Below are 27,569 nucleotides of genomic sequence, written 5' to 3'. Positions count from 1 at the left end.
AAATATTGACTGACAGCTCTAATATTTAACTCATAGCCCGTTTGGCATTCCTAACCTACTCAACACTGGCTGATTTTCATTGAACATGGCATTTAGTTCATCTGGGCAGTGTTAACCATTACATGTAATCAGCAAAAAGTCTGCAACCTAAAGGGGGCACCAGAAGATCATAATCGGAGGGTGTCCTGGTGAGCAAAGAGCTGTGTTTGGGGCTGTCTCTGGCAGGAGGCCGTGCAGGAGGCAAGGGAGCCGGAACAGAAGGTGCATCAGAGACATCTCCTGAATGACACAACCACAAGAAGTGAATGTTTTCCTGCTGCACCCCCAGGGCAGCACAGAGTAAAGCTTGCGGGCAGAGCTGGAGAAGGCACAGACATACCTGCTTCGGGGTGTTTGGATTTCTTGATCTCGGATGTAGCGCCGTGCGTTCCATTGGCACACTGGCCATTCTCACACGCCCTGCAGACAGAGCAAGCAGGAAGCAATCAGCCATTCAGCCAAGCATCAATTCCCTCCATCAGCAGCTCACTATTTGGAAATGAATCAGGGACAATAAGCCCTGTCAATTTTAAAATTTACATTTCTAGATACTGGTTAACCCTCATTAAAACTGCTTGGAAGGATTATAATGCTTTCTCGATGACATGGCTTAAAATAACACGGGCTGCAATACAAGTCAGAGGAAGAACTAACAGTAAAACAGTCCTCACTTCAGAGCTCAAGTCATTCACACAGTTACATCACAGGCTCAACCTCAGTCGCCTTCCCAGATGATGAATTTCCCTTAGCAGAATTATGAAAAAAAGGGAAATGTGGATTTTGGTAACTATCTACACCAAAGCACACAGAACAAACCATTAAACAAAACATAAGAAAACCAACAAAAAAAAAAATCAAACAGAACATCACAATATACATTAACAAGAAGTTTCAATTCAACTTTGCCAAATCCCAGTGAAAACTCCAAAACTGCACTAGCCAAAGCATTTTTCAGGAACCTATTAATTTCTGTATCAAAAAACTGAGCCTTGCTGATACTTCTACCACAGTTTACTGATTTCTTTTTTTTTCTTAAATGGAAGCACATTTTGCCCTCAAAACTTAACAACAGTATCAAATTAATATGAAAAGCATCCAACCAAACAGTACAGAGTGCCTACAATCTTGTTGAAAATATTAGAGATTATTTTTATAAGACTTGTTCAAATATAGCAGGAAAAAATATTGAACAAGCCTTTTCATATTATTAAATATTGTTTAAAAATACAAAAGAACCAGGAAATTGCTCCTGTCACTGGAACTGTGGGTCCTGTATATTCAGAATGAACCAGAGACTTTCCTTGGAAAGAGGCCACCATGCTAATGAATTACAGCTTAAAGATAAAAATCCCATTCCACCCTGAACTATTATTATTAAACATTGGGAGATCTGCTAGTTATATACAGCTAAAATTTCAGATTTGGGGTATTTACCAACATTGTTAATAAATCTATCAGCTTTGGCCAAATGGAAAGGGGGAATGAATAAGGGTCTGGAATCATTTAAAATATATAAACAGGAAAGAGGAAGTGAATTGCATTTGTGGTCCCAAGAGTTACAACTAGGAGTAATGAAATAAATATAAGAATAATTGCAAGATTTAAAAAGAAACAAACAAACAAAAGCCCCTAATGGTAAGAGATCTTTTGCTATAAATTAATTCCCCAAGAGAAGTGGTAGAGGAAGTGCTGTTTCCTTCTCTGACATTAGATTTATTCAATCTTTCAAATGCAGTGGATGCAACACTTCCATTGACTCCTCACCATATACACTAAGTAATTAATATTTTCTACTCCAGTTTTAATCAATTCTGCATTTTCAATAATGTAACTAGCCACAGGCAGCAAGGTAACTTAACATGGCACTGCTTCAGAATTACTTAGTCTGATGAGCCCAGCTCAGTGATCAGTTTACCAAAAATGCTGAAATATCTGTTTACATTAACAGCAAACACCAGAAAAAAAGGCATTGAAGGAGTACTAACAAGCAAGCCTTTTGTCCTTCCCCCTTTTGGAAAAAGAACTTTATTAGGAAAAGACAGCAGATATAATAACCTAACATTCTTCTAATAATAGCCTAATTAGTAATGCTGAAATTCTTTCCTTTTATTTCTTGTTCCTGAACTGATGTTCAGCAGTAACAAACCAGACAATTAAAGGATCTGACATAAGTAAGACTGAATAATTTTTTGTATTATTCTTGAAATATTTTTAGCACTGTCATATCTACAGGTAAAAGAGAGAAAAGGCAACACAAATTTGGGTGTAAGATGGAACAATTACATAATACTAAACTACAAAACATTCTGACAAAAATTTTAAGCTCTTTAGCTTACTGAAAACTCCAAGTACTATCCAAGAACTGAGGGACTAACACTTTGGAAAGAGATAAGATAAAGTGACACTGGGTAAAGAACTGAAATGTGCTAAAAAATTTATGTTAAAAAAAAGTTGGTAACAGTTTCACTGAACAATAATGAGAAGTAAAGTTTCATTGAAACAAAACATCCCTCCCATGTTTCTTAATTAAATGCATTAAAAAAACCAGGAACCAGATTATTTCTCAAAAACTTTATCTCAGCTTTCACATCTAAGCAGTGACATTAGCTAAAAGAAGACATTTCAAGTATGTGGAACACCAGACTATTTTTTTAATGCCTAGGAGAATGGTTTGAGTTAAATCTTTTATCAAAATGTATAAGAGGAGTTGGTGGTTTTAATCATGGAGAAACTTGAATAGCAAACTGAGGTGTTTTATCTGTAGCAAGTCCCGAATTCATGCAAAAAGCCCTACCATATGCACAGTATAAACTGGAAAAAAACTTGGAAATCATCTTTCTATATACAGCCTCTATTAATAATTCTAAGGGTCTGGTAAAATACTGTATCAGCCAAATGAAGGCACTCAATTATTTTTTTCTGTAAAATAAAAATCATCATCATTCCCATACAAAAGAACAACACAATCCCATAAAAATGACACAGGCATAAAGGACTGGGACCTTGGAATTTTTTTCTTCTTGCTTCCCATTTCTTTGTTCAGCCAACACAGTTTTATTTATCATTGATTTTTTTTTTAAAGTCTCATATGGTAGATAAAAATTTAAGTACTTAAGTTCATTAAGCTTTGGCAACTGCACAGTATTCATGTCCATGCAGTGAAGCCTGGATCAGGATTTCTAAGAGAGAATTTTTAACCTGCATGCAAAGAATTATCATATGAGCTTTTTCTACCTGTTTTAAATTCTGACTTAAAAGGTCTAAAAAATTATTATTGGCTAATTCTGGGTAAGAGCCATGTTGAGCTTTATTCATGGTGGGTCCTCAACATCATATTCTGACAGAGAGAGGAAAAAATGGCAATATGTCACAGAATTTTTTTTAATCACATGAAGTTCTAAATATTTTAGATCAATATTTGATTTTAATATCATACTTTTAACCTACAACACCAGTAAAACATTTGCCCCTTTTACCCCTATGACTCCAGATTTATTGTCTTAATTCCAGCCATTCATTTTTTAAGGGGTGAAGTTCATCAGGAATTTCAGAGCCTTCAGTTGTCACATCCCTTGCTCCAAGTCTCCTTGGCATAACTCATTAGTGAAAGTTCAGAGATATTGTTTCAGAACATATTTAAAGCTAAGACACTGAATTTACTGACAGCAAATTTTGGAGAAAGCAGAGGTTTTGTAAAAAAATAGTTTTCAAGGCTGCTAAATTACCTTACCGAGCAAGAGGTTTTATATTATGACTATGAGGTGGTTGTGAGCTCAGTATTACAGGATGTGAAGAAGGAATTTTGTATTCATCATCATCATCTGGGTGTTCCCTTGATTTATCAGACAGAGGATTTGCTGAAGGACCAGGGCACCTAAGGACATGAGAAAAATATTGGCTTATCTTTAGCTGTTAGGTACTTGACCTCACATAATACCAAAAAAACTCTTCTTTAGCCCAAACATCCTTAACATGTCTGCTACACATAAGGAGACAAAAGCACCATGACAAACAAACTTGTAAGGCTGCTGAGTTTTTGTCACAGAGAATGCATAGAGCAAAGGGCAGCTGCCCTTCTAAGAGTCAAACAGTTAATTTAAGCAAGCACAACATAGCAGAGAATTGCAAAGAATTAGAATGCTAAATAGGCACTAGCAAGACTCAGCTTGTTTGCACTTATCAAAACCACTAAATAAAAGTTAATTCAGAATAAAAGGTGCTCAGCAGTGTTGTTGGATACTGCTGGGAACCAGGTAAAAAGCAGCCTTGAAGCCTTGGGTTTCTCAAGACTGCTCAAGTACAAGAAATGATAACAATGATTAAACACTTGAGGACACATTTTGCAGAAAGCATGTTTTCAAAGAGGTGTTGCCTTCTTGGACAAATGACTCTTTCTATTCTGTTCTGCACATACTACCCTACATAAGTGTAGTGTTTCTTTAAATAAAGCTCTCCTCTGCTTCTCCACTGCATGAGGAACTGTGCTGCATTATCCTTTCCACTGCTCCTACAGCTCAAAATGCAACATAGCTACCTCAAGGCAAATAAATATTCCTAATAAATTTACAGACTACAGAACTCAAAAAGGGATGTTCCCTCATGCAAAATACCACTGTGGTTTACAGTGCTTCTGAGACAGAGTCTGCTACTGATGTAGCAAAATGGGAGCTACTCACCGGAATGAAACAAACAGTAATTAACTTGAAAATTTTGAAGTTTTGGGGAAGAAGCACTCTATCTTTGACATAAGAGTTTTAGATATCTTTTCAAGAATAGAAGAGCAATTAGATCAAAACTGCTAAAAAAAGTCTGACATAATTACAGAAGACCAATTAAAAATAACTGTTTTCACAAGTCCAGTCAAAAACATGAGGCTGAGTGGAAAATAAAAATCAGATGTTCAGTTAGCAAGAGTCCAATATTTCATTATTGAAGTACAGTTTATAATAACTACTTTAGCAAAACAAAAATAAATTAGCACTGTTTCCAGGAAAAACAAACAAACAAAAAACCTCCAGTGCTTTTCTATCAATGTAACTTAAAAAAAAAAAAGTAATATTTGTAACATTATAGTCAGTAAGAGCTGATCAAACAATTTAAGAAGGAACATTTTAGAATTATGAAATTTCAAGTGAGAGTCATTTTGCCTCCTTGTTATTTAGAATAAGAAATTTCATACCTGATCAATGTATCCTTCAGTCCAGTCACATGTTTGGAATTACAGACTGATTAAAACAACTAGAAAGAACAGAATGCCTTGGAGCTATGTGAAACAAGCCAGCTCTCAATCTACCACACCACACAGATTGGAGAGCACAAAAAAATGAGCAACTGGCTCAGATTAATTGGAGTAGCACAGTTGTGAAAAGCAGAGTATTTTGAATCAAGTACAGTTCAACATTTATGAGTGCTGAGCACAGTGAATTCAACAGGAGGAAAAACAGACTGTAAAAATATTCTCTCTGACATTTCCAAATAAATCATGATAGATATTATTTGAGTTACTTTTTTTTGAAAAGAATTGTTGTGGTTGGTGGAAATTGCTATTTTTAAAGAATTTTTTTTGCCTTCCTCCCCAGTTTTTCCACCTACATATTGCCATACAGTATTATAGATTACTGGCATATTTCCTAGTGGAGACAAAAACTTAGTTTTAAGTAAATTAAAACCAGACATATTAGTGTTTAAAGAAAGAACGTACTGTGATCAATTTTAACAGTCATTCCATGTGATATTTTAGAAATTAGATAATTTGATTTTCTTGCTCCTAATGTTATGTATTGATAATTTTACATTCAAAAAATTAAAAGCTAAAATTGCCTGTGTAATTTTAAAAAGGTGTAAGTATAAAGCCAAAACAGAAATTAAAGTTAATTTCTTCCTCAAAAATCAGTGGAGTTTGGTTTTTGCAAATGAAGGTTTTCCCTTCTTCCTGGAATTCATCAGTTTCTATTCAGAAGTCTTCAGTTAATGAAGTTATTTTGGCCATGCTGAAGTCACACATTCCAGCTTTGGATTGGCCTGACATGGATTTTGTTCCTGTACATATTGTTACAATATTGTGTGGGCTTTTCAGTGCTCTGTGAATACACTGTACTTTGGTTCTAGGCTACATCTGCAAATATCTGAGTGAAAAAATGGGATTCTCATGAAGGAAGATATTTTTCCATGATATTAAATACAAAAATAAGAAAATTCCCCTCTTCAAATTTGTATTGTGTTACGAAATAAATAGACTAGAAGGGCACTGATTACATGAGGTGTCCAACTGGTACTCCTGTGAGACCTTCATCAGGTTACGTCCTGACATTTAATTACAGCTATCTCTGGATAATATTCAAAAATTTTCTTCTGAACTGAAAGTAGGCATGGAGAACTTCATCTCAGCAATTGCTCCACCTGAGAACAGGCTTCTAAATAAAAAAGTCAATGCTCCACTGCACCTTTATTGTAGTGCTCAGGAAGAAAAAACCCAGCATATTAATAAAATGCTGAAATACATTCGTCTTCTATATTGAAGCTAACTGAACACAAAAATGGAATGAGAAAGTTCTCAAGACTAATATGAACTGACTGTCCAATTATATTATTTAACAGCAAGAATCACAAGCAGAACATTGGAAATAAGTTGTAGGATAGCACTGTGTTATGCCCCAATTTCCTTACAAAAACACACACAAAAAAAAGACAAACCACATTATAGGAATTCCAAGCTTTCAACTTTAAATATATCTTGTTCTGTACAAAATGCCCTGTCATTCAGAGTCTGAAGATACTTATTATGACAGCAACATCTTTATTTAAAAAAATAAACAGTCATTTTACTGGAAGACTTACAGTAGTCTGCACTTGAAATGACAAATCTTCCCATATTCTGAAACTCAGGAAGGTTGATCATATTTGAAATGATATAAGATGGTTTGGGTTGCTTGTTTTTCAGCCACAACAAATAAGAGATGATAGTGTGAACCCTGGATAAAGCTCCACATACTAAAAGCCCAGAAAGCCTGACTAGATTAGGGGGAGAACAGTGATGGAACACATTTTTTAGCCCTAGCACTTTCCCTAGAATCTGTCATCTTCTGTGATAAATAGCTCTGACCACACTTCTGTAGTAATAGAAGCCAAAGCAGACAGTATCTGCTCTCACTGCCAAATGCCTCTGAGCAAGATCTGCCACAATTTATCCTCTCTCCCTATACTAACATGCTGTGTTCAATGAACATTAGGGCTGCTCCCACTTAATCAATACCATTTATATTTCCTTTGTAAAGGCACATTAAAATTCATGGAGAACATATAAATTCATAATTCATTCATAATTCCTTTTTTTTCCCCATTTTTTTTTTAGCACCAGAGAGTTGGTGCTATTATCTAACATTAACAAGCACTTTTCTTTTATATAAAGTTAACTTACTTTAAACTAGGGATGATGGAGCCAGCTGGAAGAGGGGGTGAAAGCCGTGGAGGGACATCATATTCTTCATTTATCAGATGACCATTTGAAAAAACCTAAAATCACACAAGTATTACAATGGGTATCTGCTTCTATCACCATGGATATTCATCAGCTGGGTATTACACAATAGACCTTGAGAAGCCTGTGGATAAAGGCTTTCCCAGGATTTCACAGCACAGAGCTGTCTCTGAAGTGACTGTCAGGTCTGTTTTCAGCTCACCCCATTTTGGAGCTGTAGAACATGTTAGTTTAAAATTTCACCAAAAGAAGAAGTTTCACATGACAGTTACTAGACAGTCACTCAGTTACAGCTGAACTGCTTGGGGGAAAATTAAGATTTCAAGATTGCAAAGTGAGAGAGATGAAGTGTAATGCCAAAGCAATGGATACATCATGCTAAACATATTAATTATTAAAACTGTGATACAGCGCCTGCCAGAATCCATCCTCTACCCACAGGATTGCCTTCCCAATTCTTGGCTTCTACCAATAGCAAAAAGTTTATATTTCAATTGATATATCAATCAGAGAAGAAAATTCATTGTGTGTTTCCCTCATTAATGTAAATACAGCCTGGAATGGTAATTCAGGGTTGCTTCCTCTAATCAAATGGTGTAGATCTACAACCTGAAGATGACAGTTCAAGCAGTACTTGGTTAAAGATCTATATATGTAAACTTCTCCAGACTACACTTCCACACTGACTGGGTGTTCTGATTTCAGAAGTAGTCACTCCATCAGCTTCAGTACTGTGCTAGACCACAAGAATGCTGAAGGTACACTTAAAGATATAAACCCAGAATCTTTTTAAAATCAGAAGAAAACCTCCAGCATTTTAAACAGCAGCCTAGTTCTAAGTAAAATTGTGGAGCTCTGCCTCAATGCTGAGAAAAGCATCATATAATAATTCAATTATATATAACATCATAGATGACTTAAGTACCTTTCATCACATATGTCAACATCCCTATGGGTAGTAATTGAATTTCAGTAACATACTTCCAAAATAACCAAAAACCCCATACATACATATATGGGAAGATACGTGCTATATATACACACACAAAAAAAAATTAACTGAAGATAGAAAAGTTAAATAGCTTGTGGTCTAGGGAAAAGGAAATAGATTTAAAAAAATTATTTCTAACTTCCATGACTTAACCACAAAATCATCCATCTAAGCAAGAGCTATGTAGTCTTCAAGCTAACAAAGACAGCAGCTTTGAGTTAATAACCTCTATGAATAAATTACTGAGCTGCTTTGATAAAACTGATTAGAGCAGAACTAGGAATTTTTTCTTAGGGCATCACCTTTTGATCTCTTTCCAAAGCTAAGCCTGACCAGCTGTAAATGGCTTTGCAAGTGCCTGAAGCTGCTAAATGCCAGAATTCACCTCACCTAAAACAGAGCTAATGGAGCATCTACTATTCCATCAGAAAATGCACACGCAGTTTTGCATGTGACAGTTCCAAAATGGCCTTGAGATGCTGTATTATTACAGCACACAGGAATACATTGTAATTGTGGATAATTTCATAGAAGAACATAGCAAATCTAGAATATTCCCTCAAGGATATTTTTTGATGGTTCTATGTGAAATTTGTAACTCAGACCCTCATATACTGTTGCTTTACAAATTACAGTATTTAATGAATAGTTTCTTTCTGAGCAGCTTAATTTTAAGCATCAACAGAAAAGATTCAGAAACCACGAATCAGCACTAGCCAATATAAACAATGCAAGACAATACTGCATCAGGGTGTGAATTTCAGATTCAACACAGTGAATGCTAGAGCATTTCTAGCTAACAAGCTAAAAATGACAAAATGGAGCTATATCTCACTTGTTACAAGGTCTTTTAAGGCCTAACTATCCAATTAAAAACTAACATCTATATTATTTATACTTTTGACCCAGTGATCAAACACCTGTGACCTGCAGTGTGGTACTTTCCATCCCAACCAAGGAGAAAGGAGGAAGAAGGAGGAAGAAGGAGGAAGAAGGAGAGGAAGAGGAGGAAGAAGGAGAGGAAGGAGGAAGAAAAGGAGTGAGCAGGTAGGACAGAAGGAGGGAAAGAAGGAGAAGGACAGAAAGGCAGAGGACAGGAAAGGAGGCAAGAGAGGCAGAGGAGCGGAAGGAGCAATAGAAGGAGCAAAGAAGGAGGAAGAAGGAGCAAGAAGGAGCAAGAAGGAGCAAGAAGGAGCAAGAAGGAGCAAGAAGGAGCAAGAAGGAGCAAGAAGGAGCAAGAAGGAGCAAGAAGGAGCAAGAAGGAGCAAGAAGGAGCAAGAAGGAGCAAGAAGGAGCAAGAAGGAGCAAGAAGGAGCAAGAAAGGAAGCAAGAAGGAGCAAGAAGGAGCAAAGAAGGAGCGAAGAAGGAGCAAGAAGGAGCAAGAAGGATGCAAGTAAGGAGTCAAGAAGGGAGCAAGGAAGGACGCAAGAAGGAGCAAGAAGGAGCAAGAAGGAGCAAGGAAGGAGCAAGGAAGGAGCAAGAAGGTAGCACAGAAGGAGCAAGAAGGAGGAAGAAGGAGCAAGAAGGAGCAAGAAGGAGCAAGAAGGAGCAAGAAGGAGCAAGAAGGAGCAAGAAGGAGCAAGAAGGAGCAAGAAGGAGCAAGAAGGAGCAAGAAGGAGCAAGAAGGAGCAAGAAGGAGCAAGAAGGAGCAAGAAGGAGCAAGAAGGAGAGGGGAGGAGAGGAGAAAAAGGAGGAGAAGGAGCCAATGCCCAAAACCTACATCTTGTCCCATACTTATTACTATATGCTAAAACCCCAAATTCTCAACCCTTCACCACGTGAAATCACACTCTTCTATTCAAGCTACACCAGCGATCCCACTCCATCAGTCAAACCTGGAAGCCTTGTCCAAGTCCTCAAGCCAGAGGCAGTGTTCTCCTGGTGGCCAGTGCCGGCCAGCACAGCAAGCCCAGCCGCCCGTCCCATCACCGGTACCTTGTTCCCGTCCGCAGGCAGCTCATGGCGGCGGTGCTTCCTCAGGAATCCCGGCTCCGCTCCGCCGCGCCCGTGCCTCCCGCTGCCCGCGGCCGTCAGCCCGGCCTTGGGGGACGCGTCGCCGGCGCCCCGGCAGCCGGCCAGCGGGGCCGTGCCGAAGGCGTCCCGGGGACACCAGGCCTCCAGCGGCTCCCGGGGCGGGCCCTCGGCGGGGTGCAGGTGCCGGCCCGCCCGGCTGTCCGGCAGCAGCGGCGGCGGCCGCTCCGGCGGCGGCGGCGGAGGGTCGCGCAGCGGCGGCGGCGGCGCTGGCAGAGGCTTGTCCTGCTTCCTCACCATGCAGGGAGAGGACTGGGCAGCGCGGGAAGGTACAGAAAAGAAAAGTTACACAGAGGAGTAATGCTGCTCGTGACCAAGCGTGGCTTCATCATTTGACTCAGATATTTTTTTGGCACCATGGCAGAGCTTGCCAGACCATGCCGGCATTCTGCAGCCTGGCCCTTCTGCAGAAAGCGTGCCCCATTTCTGGTGTTCCATCAGTAACCCAAACAAGGACTGGAGAGCAGAAAAGTGAACTAAACCATGAAGATTTATTTGACCCTTAGTTTTTTCCAGTATCCTTTGCTTTGATCATTTTAATCACTTATTCATCAGCTGCAATGAATTCTGTGGAGTGTTTGGAAAAAACAGGCTTCCTGATGTGGAATAAAAAACCAAAACCCCAAGTAAAATAAAATCCCAGAGGAGTAACTCGCTGACAGCAAAGCAATGATTAGAGAGCAAGGGGAAGAAGAAACACTTATTTCATTTTTAATTATATACCTAAGGATGACTCCAATCTTTACATGACATGCACTGGGTTAGAGTTCCAAATCTATTAAAACTGCAGCTTAGTTTTTCAGGTAGTAATCCAATTAGTTTGCAGTTTTACTTGCAATTAGCTTACCTGCAAGCAACATTTGTCAGAATACTTGCTTTCTAAGAACTGAATTATATCACAAATGGTTAAATGTGGTCTAAAATTATGTATGCTAATACTAAAAAGCTGAAACCCAGGTAATCAGGAAAAACCTCATAGCTGAACAAATCTGAGCACAAATCTGAGCAAACCAAAACATTTTCATTATGACTGAATTACTAATGGCAATTTACAAAGTCACAGTTGGGCCAGGTCTTTACACATGTTTTATCTCCAGTTACCATAACAAATACAGGGAAGATTATTTCCCTGGGAATGCATAATTTTCTTGGATTTCAGTAAACCTGCATATTATTACCACTTAAAGAAATGGAGGTCACCAAACTTTTAAAGTAAGAACAGCATTTTCTCTCTTCACTGGCTAGTCCAGCACTATTCTTCAAGCAGTACCTCAAACATGTGACTTGAATTGAAAATAAAATTATTCTACCTACAGGCCTATGCACATTAAAAGGAAGTAAACTAAATAAAAAAGTGTTTAACTCATTTGCTAGTCAAGTAAAATAGTTATTTTCACTGTAAACACAGGAAAATAATACCCTGATCCAGACTTTTTGTTATATCTTATAGTTAGAAATTATAGTTTTTAACTTGAGCAAAATAGAAAAGTTAAGGGTTTGGTTTTTTTTTTTCTCCTGAAGGACAGTTTTGGCAGGACTAAATAATCTTTTTCTCTCTTAAATATAAATTTTCTTAATGTATGTGATTATTCTTTGTTGCTCTCATCCTGTTTCCCTTGCACACCCCAGGAAAATTTTCACATAAAAAAGCATTTTCAAAAATTTAAAGCAGCATTAATGCTATTCCTAGTTTACTTTTTTTAAAAGCCATGAACTCTGAAAAAAAAAAACCCCTATTGTAAAACTAGTTTTTATTGGATATGGCATATGCTTTGTGTATATCCTCAATGTGTTATAAATTCCTTTTCATAATATAGGAAGTTAAGAAACATGATTAAAGAAACTATTCAAACTTCTATTTTTTCTTCTAAATTATAAACCACCAAAAAAAGATATTAATTTTCAACCTTAAAGTAAAAACCTGACAAAAGAAACAAGATACTCCAAACAGGATTATTATAAGCACAGAGGTTTCAAGTCAAGTCCTGAATTTGAATTAATCACATAAAAATGAAAAATTTTACTCTAACTCCCTCTCTTTATACAGCAGTTACAATAAAACAATCAACTTGTTATAAAGAGCAACAAACAGTACTTGTTCTTTTCATGCTTATCCACTCAAAAAAAAAAAAAAAAAAAATCACTGAATCTTTAGTATCACTAGTTTTACCAAACATAGCATACAATCTTATTGGCTAGAGAATCATTATTATTTCCCTTGAAATTTGAATCCTAGTGCCATTTAAGGTTTTGAAAGCAGTGTATCTGCACATATTTTTCTTGTAAGAACACTGTGGAAATTGAACATAAATCATCATAAAAGGAAAACATATAATCTTAATGAGATAATGACCTTTAAATCTATTTTCAGGAAACTTCAGCTTCTATTTATTTTCATTAATCAGAATTTGTTACAGAACTGATCCATTACTGCAACATCTTTAAAATTCTGACATTATGTCCAATATAATCATCAGAAAACTGAAGTCATATTTGACCAACACATGCAGCCAGAAGCATTTAACTACATGAGGTATTCAGGAAAAGACTTCATCAATATGGGTCTAATCTAAAGTTTTTTTAAACTGGAAGGAATTAAAGTTCTTTTGGACAGAGCAAAATTCTGAAAAAGCAAAATCCATGGAAAGGTTTGAAACAGTCCACTATACAAAACAAACAAGCTCACCCAGGAAAAAACCAAATGCAATTTTCTCTCAGTTCTTCTATGCAGAAACCATGGCTCAGCAACACTTACCTTTGGTGACCCAGTTGGGCTGGCACATGGTGACCGTGCTACTCCCTTCTGGATCAGATCCAGACGGGGAGGGACAGGTGGAAGACTAATATGTGGGATTTGCAGGGGGTCTGGGAGAGGTTTTCTTCTTTGTGCAAGAGGGGAAGATCCTGGGGAAGTCACTGGTGAATTCTGCCTCTCATTGCACTTCAGGATAGAAAAAATAAAATTACCTTTCACCTGATGATCAAGTGTACAACTTCCATTCCACAGTTAAAATGCTTGATACTTATCAGATATTAAGAGTCAATTATAATAGCAAATTTTCATAATGGACATCTGGGCAGTAGAGCTCATCTTATAGTTACTGAAAAAGAAGCCTACATGCCATTCTAGCTCAGAATTAAGACCCATGTTAACTTGTGATGAAAATAAGAAATATATATTTCAGCAATTTGTATAAAAGTCTAACAATCACTGCCAAACTCAAGGAAAAAAACCCAAATTCTACTATAGCACTGCTACCCTTGATAACCTTTTTATTAATAGAGAGTACATAATCTAAAGTTCTACCAATTACTTTTAAAAGCTGGACATTCAAGATATTGCCTGTTGTTGCCTACTGCTCATTTTGAAATCATACTTCCATATGAAACAGAATGTATGTCTTCTGAAAATTTACCAATCAAAACCACCAGCAAGACATTAGGGAAAGAAGCAAAATCAGCAAAAAAATGAAGTGATGACAAAAATAATTTCAGAATTAATTTATCCTACTGAACCAATAACACAAACATTTAACATCCCCCTCCAGTGACAAATCATGATTTGTTTTTTCTTTGACCTGTCCTTTCAAATTCATCAGAACCAAAGATTTAAACTCTCACTACAGGTCTCCACTCAACTTTGCAACTAGTCCCTACCCCTCATCTGGCTCAGTTTTAACAAACAGCTCAGGTGCTTGCATCAATGAGTTCAAGTTATTTCTATGAACTCACTGTGTGAGTTTCAGTGCCCTGTAGTAAAGCTGAATGTCTGTGCTGTTCTGTGCTTTCCCTGAGAGTAGACACAAGTAGCTGGAAGACATTGCCACCAAGGATCAACCTTGGGCCACTTGTGCACTGAGGCATCCCACTGTTCTCATACCACAGCTTGCCTAGAGAGGCAAAAATACACCCATCTTTAGGCTACACCCCTTGGATAAAAACTTCCCCCTCTATTCATAAGCTTTTTCTCATGAATTCTGAACATCCTATAGTGATAACTAAAGAAAGTTCTTCAGCAAGGTAAACAAGTAAGCAACACTACTTTTCTACACACACAATGATTATATTAAAAAGTGGAAACTTCCTAAATCCAAAACAGATTGAGGAAAAGGATCTAGAGCACGAATTCCTTATCAGTGCTCTGTACTGCAGCTTAGTTTAACATGCCATTCTATACAACATATACCACATTTCCCTCAAAAACAGGAGCCACCACAGTATTACTGTCAACAGTGCATGAAAATGCAGGAGAGGGGTGAGATGATGTTGAAAGCTAGAAGGGTAACTTGCAACTCCATAACCATGATCATTTTTTGGTTTCTATTTAGAATCTTTCCCACTCTGTGTACATGTGCAAGCTCAATGTCACAACTAAACATTCAATTTCAAGAGACAGAGCAGTCTAAGATTTGTGGTCCTCATGGCTACCAGAAGTTTCTCAGTTTCTCCCTTTCATTAAGAGGTGGTCTCAATATTCATATTAAAGGCCTTGCATGAATCTTCAAATTCTCTTTGTTTCCTTTAATTGGTGAATGACCCTGTCCTTGACTGGAAGACCATAAAGATAAACACATGAATTACCAAAGCATTTAGCCTCTCAACATTAAGGGAAGTTGAAAAACTAAGCAAGATATGTGCAAGCATGCCTGAGCAACTGTAATTATAGAATTACTAGAAACCAAATGTTAATTAATTTTCCTTATCAGATGGTATCTATCAGTTAAACAGCATAATAAACATCATGCCATTTAATAGCATTAGTTTTCAGAGTTTAGTTACAACTCCATAAAGCACTCCTGAAAACCCAAGAACCATGCAATATAATATACTCAGAGGACTGACTTCAGCAGACACAAAATGAATTTATTTCCTAAATTATCTGAAATAGAACCAAATAAGCAGGTCACACCTCCAAAAAGATTCAATTATTTAAAATAAATGAAAGTCGTGTAGTTAAGTCACAGCATCTTCTGATGTTGCACAACATAAAGCATTTCAGTCAGCAGGGAATTGTTCCAGAAGAGCAATCATATATGTGATAGGAGTAGGAAACAAAGAGTAAGAAAGATAGGAAATACTAAAAACCAATTACTGGACAGGAAACATTTGTTTGGGATTTAGGATGCTCTAATTGTCGCATCATCAAACTAATTAACACAATTTCCTGAGAGAGCAACCTGAGACTCTCAAATGGGAGACTGCATGGATCTGTACAAACCCCAGCTAAGTAAACAGCACTGCAGTGATATCATTTAAAGAATATTCATCCCTGTTTCTATCTGGCAAACTTCTCTTGCACAGTTCTGCTCTCAAGAATCATTAGGCAAAATGATGCCCTCTTCCCTCCATGTGCTCATTGTTCCATCCATGGCAGACTTCTTTTCTCCTGATGCAACAATAAAGCTGTCTAGCTTTTGCAGAGACAAAAATCATAGAATAGTCACATTTAAAACCTATTCCTTTAAAAGTTCAAGGTTCTTAAACCCTGACATGCTTTTAAACCCAATGAAGCAAGCAATTTATTGTGATAAACTTCTAGCTCTATATATACTTGATATTTGGCTACTTCTATCACAAACCATGGACAGTAAACCACAACTAACAAAATAAAATGGGAAATTTTTGAAGTAGTAAGTGTGTGAGAAGACTTGAATTTAGGCTTACATCCATGCCTTGATATGTATTGTTTCAAAATACAAAGAAATTTTTACCCAAAAATTGTGGCTATAGCCACAATGCTAACAACATGCTGTGATCCCAGAGATTTCAAAAAGGCATTTGATTACAGCCAAGAGTAACTCATCAGGCACAATATAGAAAAAAAAAGTGAAATAGCTGCAAGCAAAAGCAGCTTTTCCTTCCCTACAAGGAAGCTTAATCCATTTCCTCACTTGGTGCTGAAGTAAGAGCAAAAGCTTTGCTGGGACAAACTAATAATTCCTTGTTGGATCCACTGATACCACAAATAAAACAAAACCAAATATTATTCCACAGCAACAAACAGGTTTTCCTCAGCATTCAGTATCAGATTTCTATCATATACCTATTATAAAAATCCTGTATTTTTCAGTCCACCCTATCCAACCTGTCCAGCTGCATCATCTGATGGCATGATGACAGCAAGGCCAACAAGATGGCTGCATCTGATGTGGATACCAAGCCATTAAAGATGTACTAACATCTACTGGTTTTGGCACACTCTCCTAAAATTTCTATGTTTGTCACCTATGGGAGATTTCTGTGTGTTTTCTATACACTGGGAAAAATGTGCAATGAGAGAGAGCAGCGACAAAAAGCTAAAACAAGCAAGTGATTAAGAGACAAACTAACTCAAATGAACTGGCAGTGACAGAAGACAGACCTTCAATGTACAAAGGGGCTCTGCTGCAACACACAGAGACCTGTGCAATAAAGATGTAATTAAGGAGAAGAACACAGACTCCTTTGTAACAACATGGACTTCATCTGGCTGGTGTGGCTGCTGCCAAGGGAAAAGCAGCTGTGACTTTCTTTGCAGTTGCACTGCAGAAGGGACCACACTTGTGTTATTCCATCAGATGTATTTGCTACTGGGATATTCTGCTATCAGATTGCTTCTAGCAATTGTGAATTAAAGAAAAAAGCATGCTTCCCACACTGATTATAATTTCTAGTCAAGGTTTTTTTCTGATGGAAATATTAATAGGCAGATACTCAGATATTTACTGATACTATTATTTACTAATATTAACTGAATCAGAGTTTTCAGATACTCTTATAGGCACATATGAAAAACGTAACATAAATCCTAATGATTGACTCACTGGGGAATCTGTCCTGCCTGTTAATGTTTTTGGAGCAAATTCAAACTGCATGAGACATCTAAGAGGGTCCAAGCAGACCTACAGCAGAAGTTGTTCTCTGAAGTTTCTTTATTTATAATCAGGTAAGAGCAAGTCACACATTTGTTATTTCTTGTTAAGGTAAGCTATGACCTAGGCAGAGCTGTATTATCTAGGCTTAAAAACTTATATGAGGATATCAGTTTACATCACTTAACACTGATGAATGTAAACATGTTTTTTAAAAGACAGATTTATTCCCTTTATCTTTGCTGGCCCAAGAAAATGCATGTGAAGGAGGGAGAGGGAGTTAGGTCTGTGAGAGCAGCACACTGCCAAGGGAATCAGTAATTAGGGGAGGCACACTGCCTCCCAGCATTTATACCCTTCAAATACTAGTAAGTAATCAGTTAAGTAAGTCACTTCTGTTGAGTGACATGATCTTAATACATTCCCACCAACCAGGTGTACCATTACATAGGAAGTGATATGTTTATATGAGTTCAGGTACTGCCAAAGAGAATATATGAATGTGTCTTTCAAGTCTTACCTTACAAATTTTTTATATTTCATTTAATGAAATGAAAAACATTATTTCTATGTAACACATGCCTTCTTCCATTACCAGAAAAAAGTCAGCTCAATAATATGGAAATGAATTAAAACAGCCTCCTCCCATATTTTGAGAGCCAAGGTCTTTTGTTGTGAGTTACCAAATTTGACCTAACTCACCTGAAGAAGCCTAGTCATGGCAAACTGTGCTTCAGCCTTGACACTGTTTTAAAGTACAGTGTGAATCATTCAGTCAAGGTTTTGCACATTCAGATATCTAGGAAATTAATTTCAGAGAAGACAGTAACACCCCAGATGAGGTAACTTCATCTACTTTTAGGCAAAAGTGTTTATAGACACAGTTAATTCACTTTAAGGTACTGAAAACCTCAGTCTCCTATGCTGGTAGAGCCTTCCTCTATGTTTTCATGGGATATGATTTGGATCAAACAATTACCTTAAGCACTTATGAATTCAAAATTATTTGATCTTAGAAAGAACTCCTGCACTATCCGTTTTCCTTATTTTCTTTCTTTCTTTTTAAAAGAAGTGCATCAAATTAATGTCTTGTACCAAGGTAAAGAGACATTGGGCAATTAAATAACAAATGACAGAATAGCTAACATACTCTACTAGAGATTCAAATGTCCTCTTTAAAAATTAAAAAAAATAAAAATGCTATTTGCAATATTTACCTGTAATCCCCACGTTTTTAATGTGCATTTCAAAAAGTGCTTTGCTAGAACAAAAGCTGAGAATAACATTTTGGGCAATTGCTGCATTAGCTAATCTGATACCACAGGACTGGAAATTTCTCAGTGAGGAAACAATTAACAGAGGCTTTTGGCACAACTCTTCCTCTTTCTTTCATTAAGAAATATGTGAAGACAATTTTGAAAAAAAATAAAAAAATAAAAAATAAGCTGACTGATGATGCAGATAAACAGCCTAACTGCAGTGGATTTCTCCAAAGCCTCTGTTAGAGTTTTAGAGTTGATCTGCTGCCTCTGCTGACTCATACACAACACCTAGCAAGAATTACTCATTTTTCTTAATGTGCAGCCACTTTCCAATTCCTTTAAAGGATGATTAAGGAGCTTCATGATTATTCTTTTCCTTAAAGCAATTCCAAGGTCTCTGAGGTCTTTCAGAGACATAATTCAGACACCTCTTAAAGAGTTTCTGAGTACAGTTCAGGGGTAAGAGTGATAAACTGCAGAACTGGTATTTTTCTGATACCTGGTTATTTCCACAAAACATTGTGAAGCCCTACAGTCACTTTCATCAGAACTTCACGTCCCTGAAACTCCCCTCTTTTCTAATGAGTTTCACAGCCCAGCTCACTACTAGCTAGATTTTTCTTAGAATGGTCAGCCAGGTGATTTGACACAAATACAACCCATTTGAGTTTCAAGGATTAACAGATTTATGTTGAGAAAGCTCACCACAGTCCATATAATAAAGTAAGAACTGAAAAATTTGTTCACTGACATTACAAAGTTACAACAGGACCAGCAGGTTGGCTACAAGAGCTAAATTATCATCTTTGCCACCTAACTTCTATCATTTCAACAAATTATGTTACTACAACAGAGTCATTATGCAGCACCATGTTCATATGAACAGCATTAATGGCAAACAAAATACAATTTCACAAAGAATAAAGTTCTAAATAATGTCACAGAGGAAAATACAATTTCTTTTTGCAGGCTTCAAAGATACACTGATTAGCAGGAAAAACAAATAATGATAAAATAAGCAAGCAAGTCTGATGAAGATATTGCTAACAAAAGCATATATAAACAATGCCATATTTACACACAGGTGGTATGGTTAAGACCACCACTGCACTGCACTGGTAACAATTTTAAGAAAACAGCTGTTAAAAATCACCAAATGACGCTATAATTCAACAATTTCAAATAGACTTCAAGAGGCTGGCAGAGTGAAGATTTCTTCCACTGAACAATGAAATCAATGAAACAAAAATAGCAAGGCACCAGAGCACTCAAGCACTTGGTGGGTACCTAAAAGAAGACTTCTCATAGTAAACTTATTGTTCTTTCTTTTGATAAAGGCATAATGCATTTTTGCCTTATCATGGAAGTGATAGTGTTATAAAAGCCCATCAATTCAAGGCTATCTCACAGAGGTCAGCCTGCAGACTGCAATTTAAGTCCAGGCAGGAAGGATAAACTGTTCCCAAGGGTAGAGCATGTTGTATTACATACACAACACAAGAATGATTCATAAGCCTTAAGAGGTTAGGAAGGATATCAGAAGCATGTATATTAACTGACAGATACTCTAAGATATGAGGGTGAAAAATGCTTTTTTTAAAAACAAACATAATGATAAGGAAATGGAAAAGTAAGATGTTAGAAAATTAATTCCAAGGCAACAATTCAATCTAGATGACCTTAGTATAAGGTAAAATCTAGTAAATGCTCTGTCAAAATCAGAGTTGCATGGCCTCTGACAATATCTATTCCAGGCTAAAATACAGTAGTAAAAACTATCACCATAAAATAAACTTTTGCCAATGATAGTGCTTATTTATCAATAATAAAATCTCCTTCAACAAAGATCTCAGAATTTAAAGTAGAGCACTTCCAGGACAAAAAACACCCCAAACCACAAAGTCACTATGGATCATCTCAAAAATACTTTTCCTGCCAAGAGTACCTAATACTGAAAATTACAGAAAAAAAAAAAAAAGAAATCATGGACAACTTACACGAAACATGACTAAATGCTACTTGTGTGCAGTATGAATTAGGCATCAAGTCACTTTATAAAGTAATAATATTAAAAACTGTTTAGAAACTCAACTTTAATCCTAAAACACTCTATGCATGTGCAGAAAACAAATGCATATAGGAATTTTTTTTTGTTTTTTACAAATAAAAGCTCAGGGAAATGTCCATACAGCACAGTTTGGATAAGGTTTCAGCTGGTGCAAACTCATGCTTGGCCCATTATAAACTAAATCATCATAGTTCACATCAGCTGAGAATCTAGAATATTTTTTTCTCCAATTCAACTTCAGTTTTAAGGTATTTGCATTGATACATTTTGTTTTTCCAACCCAAGAACTGTTCAGTGAGATGCAGTGAGCTAAAGCATGAAGTGCTTCTCACTATTTAGAAGCAGTTTTGTTTATAAACATCTGGGTTTAGCTGCTGTGCAGAGTTTGAAAAGTTACCTTTCTGACTGAAGCCAAACGATTCATCATTAGAGACTCTTCTCTATCATCATCATCATCCAGGTCCAACATGGGCATACTAAAGCTGTCCATGATACTGCAGCACCTGGAGTTCTCATCCCTGGGATCAAAGGGATCCACAATGATGGGCTCTGTTCCTTTGATTTCACAGCGGCAGAAAGGGCAGCCTTGGCCATCTGATTCCTGCAGCAAGACAAACAAGCAGACAAATTTCTAAAAAACCAGCAATAATTTTATAAGTAGGACTTGTACCTTTCACACAGAAACATCCTCAACTGGTCCCTGAAAGCTTGTAAAGAAGGAGTGGATTATAAAGGAAACAGATTAAGAAATATTTAACTATAGTAAATCTTAAAATGACTGCACATTTAAAGCTGTCTCTCTTTAACAGATTAAGCTTCACTTAAAAATTTCAAATCAAAATGTAGCTATTATCTCTACAAAACACTAAAACAGTCTTAATATTAGAGGTCAGGAAGCAACATGTTTCCTTTCAGGCTTACAATTTTGCTATTTCTTCAAGAGAAAGGTGTGTAGACAGAGATAATACATTTTATTATATGCCTTTTATATTAACCATAAAGTATTTCTTTTTATTTGACATTAGAAAATGCAGGCAAGCTTTATGGCATGGAGCTCTCCATGGAAAAACATATTCAGTCCATCACAGCTGCAGCATTACTAGCAGAATTACTATTCGGAACAGCTAAACCTACAAACAGCTTTATTCATATTTACATAAAAAAATCAGGACTTAACAATTTCAATAAATTATATAAGACAAGGAATTATTTTCACATATTATCAGAAAAAATAACTACTTGAATTTTAATTTTTAAATCATATGTGTCCAATGATTTTCAAGCAGCCATATTCAATTCTGTTTTCTTATTTCAGAAATGTATTTTTCCTCATCAGAAATAAACAAAAAGCCTTTAGATTCATGACTACTAATGAACAAAAATCAGAGAAGTCTTTCAAGCACTTATAGAAATATTTTCATCAAGAAGCACAACCTAGATTTGAATTATAAAAAAAAAAAAAACAATAAACAAATAAAACCACAAACAAACTCACAGCCAGAAGAACCATGAAGCTTTGAGAGTTCAACATAATTCAAAGTGAAATCAGAAATCACATTGTGTTGTATTTGAAGTCAGGTAGACAGTTAAAGAGAGATGAACATCAAAATGAATTTTAAACTACCTACTTATACTGAAGCATAGCCAAGCAAGCATAGGTTTTTGATTTCTCAGATGCAAAAACAACCTAAACTTTTTTCTAGCATTTTTTTTATCTTGACTTTTTTATCTTACTAAACTGACAGATGATTTTGCAGTTTTTGGATGAGCTGTATCACAAGACCAGATAAGCATAAGTTATGTCTCCTGACATAATTTGCAGGATTAGTACTGGATTCTCATTCTGTGTGGAAAGACACATCTACTCTACTTTCAACAACATAAGTAAAACTAGTTAACTTTACTACCCCAGAAAACAACTTCAAATTATATGGTCCTACTGAAGTAGCCATGATCAAGTGAACAGAAGTCCTCCCCACTCTTTGCAACTCCTTACAGCTTCATTTTCTTTTAAAAAAAATATTCATCAGGCACAGAGCTTTTAGTTCTCAAGGCTTTCTTGTACCTGTGTTCTGCACTAGCAGTTTCCATACTTTCTTTTAAAAAGCCTTAGTAAAGAAACACATCAGCAGACTCATTCAACAGTATGAATATACATCTGAGATGTCTATATTAATATATACACTTGTCCATGCCCTCAGAAAGGTTATTTAGAACATTGTGAACCTTACAATGCAGCCTATATGCCCTATGCTTTTAGAAAACATGTACTTTCCAGACAATAGATTTCTGTGGTATAAAAGGCCATTTTACTCCTGATGCATAATACAAAAAGGAAACAAGTAAACCAAGTCTTATTTGAGAGACTGAGCCCCATAAAGGGGAACAGCTCAATCATCCTTAGCATTCTATGCAGACCTGATGCTGCTTACTCAATTTTTTTCTGCTTACTGCAAACATCTGTATTGGATCTCTTGAGGCATGCCTAACGAGCCATTATGCTGCCAATTAAACAACCCACCAGAAGCTCACAACAGCTGATGCTGTTGCAGTGTAATACCTCTTCATTGCCTCACTAATTATACAAAAGTTAAATTTGTAATGAAGTCTGAAATGTACCTGACCAATTACAGCTGGTAGCTATGTTCTGATGAAACCTGGTGCATTCAAACATGTCAGTTTTCTGAGCCTAAAATGCTTTGTGAGTGTCTGCCTGCATCCCTGTCCCACAGCCAAGCACTGGGGACCTCAGCTTCTCCAGTGTCCAGGATGAGAGCACATCACTGCCCCAAGACTGCAACATGCTCCTACCACACCATGAGACACCTGACAATCAGAAGCACAAAGATTTCAGTCCTTCTGCTTAGCCCTGTCAGCTGAGCCCAATAAATAAATGAACAAGCAAACAAAACCAACAAAACTACAGACCCCTCAGAATTTTTTTAAGTTAATGATTTATATGGTCAGACCTCTTTGTCTGTCATTCAGAATGAAACTTGAAAGAATAGTGAAATGGTACTCCTGAAATGAGAAACATTGTTCCAGCTCAGCAGCTGCTTAGTAGTGAAATAAATATCCTATTGTGGGTAGGCCTCAAATGGAATTTCCTCAGAATTTCTGATCTATGGCCAATTTGAAAGATTTGTGTTCGGAACATCAAACTCAAATTTCACAAAGAACACAAAATTGGAAACTGAGAGTACTTCTTTGTCAAAAAAACCTTTATTGCTAATGGAAGAAAAACTGAAATGATAATTCTGATTTATCGTGTTGGTTTGCCACTGAGGCTTTCTTAATTAGGTAGAAAATGTCCTAATTAGAAAAGGAAAATTATAGTACTTGAAAACATGCCACAAATGTAAGAGTGAAAACACACTGATGGAGTGTGTTTAAAAACAGCTCCAAAATGGACTAGACTCAAAGATTGTTTTTACTCTTCTCACTGCCTTTGTAACCAAAGACAGATTATTAAATGTGGAACTAAGTCCTCTCTGAGAACTGGATAAACCTTAGTTCTCCCCATAAAACACAGATATGAAGGGAGGGACAGGGATGGTGCACAATTGTAAAGAGGAATGACCTCAGCTTTAAACTCTACTTTTTAGGTCAACTGCCCTGAATTAAAGGTACCCCTTCTCCTTTTTCCCACAGACTGGTGCACCCATGAACAAGATGGACAAAACACACTAACAGCTGTCACCAGGAAGTCTCTGGGTTTATTTGGATGTTCCATAAGCGACTTTGAGAGAAGGGAGCATCCCCTCCATTCAATCTCTTAGTCCAACAACCATCTAAAGCCATCTAGGTGTTTCAGTGCTTTGCATGTTACTAATGTGAAACACAGGCATTCTAATAGCTTAATTTTCCACAGGTCAATTCATGACCTCTACTACTGAGTGAATCCTTCTCCCACCAAAGATCTTCTCCTTATAAAATGCTGTCTAGTCAGTTATCCATTCCCAGCAGCTACGTGTCCTCTTTGTGCCTTTTCAATACATCATGAAGTGACCTATTTGAAGTGGCACCAAATGCCCAGCTTGTATTGTCTGAGTAGGTACTGCACTCAGGAAATAGCTTCCACTCAGAGCAGTCAGCAAATGGCCTTGGCAAGAGTACAAGTCCAGATTGCAAACTCCTGGAGCTTCATTTTTCACAGATTTCTGGTTTGAAAAATGAGGAAGTTTATTATTTTAAATATATACATCCTTACACCTGAAAAAGTAAACACAGACTCACATTGTAAACAGGAATGCAACAGAGAAATCCAACTAAACTATGACAGTACCTGCCATGCTGTAAGACAAGAAGTGCACATAAGGTGTCCACAAGGCTCTATCTTCACATCCTTGTCATTCTCTGCACAGATTTTACACAGCTGAAAAGTGGAACCCATTTCACAGTACAATTCATACTGTTCCTGTAACAGAAGAGAGTCAAGTGATTATTTCTTTCCAGGGATTTGTTCACAAATAATATACTTCTCTAAATGCCCTGTTCTCCAACCTGCTTTACTTATTAATCAAGGAAACTCTCACTACTGATGCACCTAAAAGCCACACTAAGGTTACTGAAACAGCTTACATTTTAGCTTCTTCTTCTGTGATATGCTACAATTCATGCCAAAAACATCTGTGCCTATCAGATTTTGTACAGACTTGTCATACATAACCAAGTAAGACACACATCCTGCTTTTCTTTGGTTGCAGCTAAAAGAAAGAAATGAACACATGGTTCCAAGTAAAAAATTAAGTGATGAATGGGAACAAAACTGGGATTTTCATTTCTAGATATGAGTTTAGGACTAAGAAGATTATTGGATTGAAAACTGACATGCAAGAGGGCATTTTACCTACAGCAAGGATATTGTATAGCAGTATGTTAAAGTACACAATCCTTGTAAAGGAATTGGCAAGAATATCCTGCAGGATAACTTGGCAACAATCTTGCAAAGATTATTCAGTACTTTGCATCCTTAAAAGACTGACAGGAAGGTAGATCACCACCATTAGAAGGAATAAGTAATAGACAAAACTCCAGAAGTCCAGAAAAGTTTTCTAGAATTAGTTACTGTTGAGGAACTGCCAGTTAAATGCATTTGCATTGAAATAAGCTTTTTTAGCCTTGAAAAAACCAAAAGCCTAAAGTACAATCCAGATCACAGGAAAATGAGCAGCTACTGTCAAGTAAAGTGAGAGGACATGAGGCTAAGAAAGTGAGAAAGTAAAAGAGAGAGCTTGTATGTGCAGCTGCAGTCAGTGCACTAAAGATGCTTATGGTGGAGCTCTAGCAAAGAACCCCTCTGCAGCAATCTAGCCCTGCAGCCACTTTCATACCATCTTTTCATAGTTTAAGCAGGTATAATGACAACTGTAAACCTCTTCAGTCATATATTATTTAAGACAGACTCACATAATTCAGACTCTGTTGAATTACCATCAGAATTAGCTAATAATGTCCTCATAACTACATGTGCAGAAATAACATGATCCATTCAATGGATTCAAAATAAAATATGATTGGCTTGTGAAGAACAAGGTAGTCATTGACCATGTGCTGCCTCTTCTTTCCTTGAGAAAAAGTGAAGATATGGCTGGAGCATTGCTCTGCACATCACAAATAGCTGATAAATCTCCATTACCCTTTCATTACTATCTTAAGTCTGGAGGGAAAAGATGGAAGTCAAAGAAATGTAAGTATTCAGGTTTACTTCAGGTAATTGTTTTTAGGAATTCTCTTACTTACAAAAGAGATATACTTGTAATGTTTTTTCTGGAGACTACCATAGATAGCAAATAATACTTCTTTTCTAGAATACTTCTGGAGGTGGAATGCACATAGAGCACTGAGAAGTACAAAAGATTCAGCAGGTTATCCAGTCTGATTTGAAGTAATAGATCATCTGGAACAACATGGCTTGTATGTAGTCTGATGCCTTTCTTTGAATATATCCTCAAGTCTTCCAGATGTTTTCATCAGAAAAAAAGTTCTACACAATATTCCTTAACCTTCTAGTGTTAATTTCAGAACCATTTTTAATCAAGCTTGGGGTGGCTACTTCCTACTACCTGACCACCAAACATCTGCACAATTAATCACATTAGTCACTTAACAAGACTATAAACACAACTGCATATTCTAATTTTCCCTGCAATTCTCTGCAAAGTGACTCTGTTCAGGTATTTAATTAGTTCTGCTGTTTTCCATCACGTCTCATCCAAGTTGCACCATAGACAAAGAAGAAAGAACTGGATATCCCAGAACTGGCATTTTGTGATGAATGAACTTTTCCTCCTGAACCTGCCAACTAATTGTACCATTCCTATTCAGGCTTCAAAACTATTATTTGATCCTCATTTTTTTTTCCCTGTGTTCTCCTTTGTTATTGCAAACTACATAAATTTGTTACATAAATATCAGAAAAACCTTCAACAACTTCTCACTTGGAAAAGGCTCACAATAAACAAAACATTCCATGACATGCTGTCTCCATCACCATCTGCTCTACAGTTTAAAGGATTATTATCCTGTTCCTCACCTAAGTCCTTCTATCAATAATATTTTTACTCTTACAACCTCATTGCTCACATTTTAATAAAAGTTTATTATTACTGCTGGGTGAGATACTATGGGAAATGAAGATTACAAAGTAACTCAAAACTCTGCCAACATACCTGCGTGACTTTTATGTGATCATGTGGTGTGGGCTCACATAATCCTGTCAAATCAGGATTATAACTTCGTCCATCTGGGAACAGATAGCTGCATCACAAAAAGACTGTTATAAATATGCACATTTCTTTAGCTTTATTAGTTAAATCATACTTATAAAATTGCAAGGGGGCAGAATAAG

At 36.8% G+C, this 27,569-nt stretch overlaps 1 protein-coding gene across 2 annotated transcripts in view; it reads right to left on the bottom strand.

Annotated features, from left to right (window-relative positions):
• CBLB (Cbl proto-oncogene B) overlaps nucleotides 1-27,569 on the bottom strand; it is a 123,760-nt gene that overhangs the window by 12,101 nt on the left and 84,090 nt on the right. Inside the window, exons 8-16 of one of the 2 annotated variants that reach the window (XM_079302636.1) lie at nucleotides 27,391-27,478; nucleotides 25,005-25,136; nucleotides 21,117-21,320; nucleotides 13,294-13,479; nucleotides 10,443-10,790; nucleotides 7,457-7,551; nucleotides 3,770-3,913; nucleotides 380-459; nucleotides 148-279 (exon numbers count right to left, since the gene is read on the bottom strand). In XM_079302636.1, coding sequence (XP_079158762.1) covers nucleotides 148-279; nucleotides 380-459; nucleotides 3,770-3,913; nucleotides 7,457-7,551; nucleotides 10,443-10,790; nucleotides 13,294-13,479; nucleotides 21,117-21,320; nucleotides 25,005-25,136; nucleotides 27,391-27,478 — 1,409 coding nt within the window. The remainder of the gene's footprint in view (nucleotides 1-147; nucleotides 280-379; nucleotides 460-3,769; nucleotides 3,914-7,456; nucleotides 7,552-10,442; nucleotides 10,791-13,293; nucleotides 13,480-21,116; nucleotides 21,321-25,004; nucleotides 25,137-27,390; nucleotides 27,479-27,569) is intronic. The other variant, XM_079302637.1, reaches the window with a different exon arrangement.

This window comes from Erithacus rubecula, assembly GCF_903797595.1.
Source record: "Erithacus rubecula genome assembly, chromosome: 1".
Taxonomy (NCBI): Eukaryota; Metazoa; Chordata; class Aves; order Passeriformes; family Muscicapidae; genus Erithacus; species Erithacus rubecula.
The sequence above is the reverse complement of the archived record's forward strand: the minus strand, read 5'-3'. Positions and strand labels throughout refer to the sequence as shown.